This window comes from Manacus vitellinus, unplaced genomic scaffold (genome assembly GCF_001715985.3).
Source record: "Manacus vitellinus isolate BGI_N305 unplaced genomic scaffold, ASM171598v3 scaffold_86_pilon, whole genome shotgun sequence".
Classification (NCBI taxonomy): Eukaryota; Metazoa; Chordata; class Aves; order Passeriformes; family Pipridae; genus Manacus; species Manacus vitellinus.
The window spans coordinates 437,246-439,451 of NW_021940851.1; the positions used below are offsets into that span (position 1 = coordinate 437,246).

Here is a 2,206-nt window from a genome sequence, read left to right on the forward strand (position 1 = left end):
AAAGGAGGATCTGTGTCTTCCTCTGCACAAGGAATTCCACCACTATTTTTGGTAGGAAAAAAGGCAGTAAAATGTGGCAAGAAAATTCTTCATTGCCAAGAACTTTCAGTGTTTGAACTGTGTACGTGGAATTAGATTCCACTGGACTCCCAAGGAAAAAAAAAAATCAATCAAGGCTGGAGTTCAAATGCACCTTAAACCAAGCAAAATCCCAGCCAGTGATTTCAGGAGTTTGGGGGTGATTTCTTCAGGGACTCTGCTGGTAAATGTTGATGTAAAGCACATTTGATGACCATCTCAGCAGGGAGGGTTTTCCTAAATAGCTAAATTTATACAGTGTTCCTTTTTATAGAGCATCTCTTGAAAGAAAAGAGTCTTGAAGACCTGAAACGTTCTCGTTGTCTTTTGTAGATAACTATGCAAAAAAGCAGCAGCAGAAGAAATTCCAAGAGGAAGCAATTCCAGCATTGAGGGACATTCCCATCAGTGAAGTAAACAGAATGTTCTTCCTTCCTGAAAAAGGAATCTGCAGTAGCAGATAGTCATTACTGAGGTTTGTTTGAACAAAGGATTAATGGAAGTGTTGCATAAGGACAGGCAAAACCTCTCCAAGCTAAAAAAAAAAACAAAAACAAAACAACTCTTTCAGCTTGTAGAACAGAGGTTTTATTTTTTTTTTAATCCCTAACTAAATTTATATTAACACCTGGTATTATTTGCATGTACTTACACAACCTGCCTCGGTGTGAGAGTTACATCACATTAATTTTTCAAGCCATTCTTGGGAACTTAAAAGTGTTCTATTGTCATTTCCCTCTGAGAGGGAGAGAAACAGCTTTTTTTTTGGGCCATGGTTTAATTCTGTTTTCCTTTTGGACATAGTTTAATTCTATTTCCCTTTAAATTCAGGGAGAAAATACTTTTGCTGGTCAAATGTTGAGGATTTATTTTTATTAAGTTAATTGGGACTGTTCACGTGGTAAATATAAAGCTTTCCTTTGTAAATATTAATAAAGTGTAGCTCACTTTTACATGTTCAAATTCACCATTTTTCTGTGGTTCTGTGTTACTTTTTCCTGGGTAAAGGTCCATTTTCCTTCACACAATTCTTTATTCAGCAAAATATGTTGATCCCCCACTCCCAAAATTGACAGGATTATTGGATTACCAGGAATACCAGAAACAAGAAAGGTGAGTTGTGAAGATTTTTCTGAAGCAAGTCTTGAAATTAACTTTTTTAAAGCATTTTTAAGAATACTGAAAACTCAATTCAAGGAAATATCTGGAAATACAGGAACTGGCAGGTCCATCTTATTATAGCCCAAGGTTACAACACAAAGCACAATAAGTTGTTATTAGGGAAGTGGTTCAGATGTTTCTTAAACAGTGAATTTTTCCTTTATTTTTTCCTTTAGAGAGCCATAAACCCAGTTATTTTCAGGAGTCAGGGTTATTTAGATTGGTTATAAAGACCAGAGGTTAGACTATTATTGTTTATTAGGCTTTATAATGTTTATAAGCCAACTTCAGAGCAGAGAAAATTTAGTTAAAAACTTCACTATTTCATTCAAAGATGAGAAATTTTTGAAAGTCTGTGTGAAAAATCTTATGCCAATTCTTTAGAAAGCAGCCAAAATGACCATCAGTTGATCTGGAAAGTCTTACCACCTGGTAACAATTAATTTGTTATAAATATAAAACCTGTAGTTGGTTGGGTTTTTAACCTGCTTTTGAAGGAAAAAATTATTTGAAATTTTTTCAGTATTATGGGTAGGAAAAAAATACCTCCTTAATGAAGGAAAAAAGTGCTTTTCAACATTTTGCTCTGCAATGAATTAGATATTTGGTATATTGTTGTTTGAGGGAACCTCTTAAGAATGTTTGTAGCTCAACCTAATGGCTGTAAATCTGTGCAAGGTTGATTTGTTTGGGAGTTGTGGACTTGTTAGTGAAGTTTTGGGTTTAGTTTGCTCTTGTTTCCCACTCCTGCCACGATTTTGTCCTTCAATTAATTTTAATTGACATGCTCAGACACCCATACATAGAATGAATTCAGGATTTTATGATCAACAGCCACAAAGAGATATATTTACCCTTTTGTCACTTCTCTAATCACATTATAGACATTGAAGTGTTGACTGTCATTTATTTTTTTTTCCCTGTGTTTTTCCTGTGTTCCACTTTCCTCCTGCTCTGTGAGAAAGCA

At 34.8% G+C, this 2,206-nt stretch overlaps 1 protein-coding gene across 1 annotated transcript in view; it reads left to right on the top strand.

Annotated features, from left to right (window-relative positions):
• PIGP (phosphatidylinositol glycan anchor biosynthesis class P) overlaps positions 1–1,045 on the top strand; it is a 4,335-nt gene extending 3,290 nt beyond the window's left edge. Inside the window, exon 4 of the mRNA XM_008933640.3 lies at positions 412–1,045. Within this exon, the coding sequence (XP_008931888.1) occupies positions 412–542 (131 nt within the window). The 3' untranslated portion in view covers positions 543–1,045. The remainder of the gene's footprint in view (positions 1–411) is intronic.
• Positions 1,046–2,206: the final 1,161 nt, after the last annotated feature.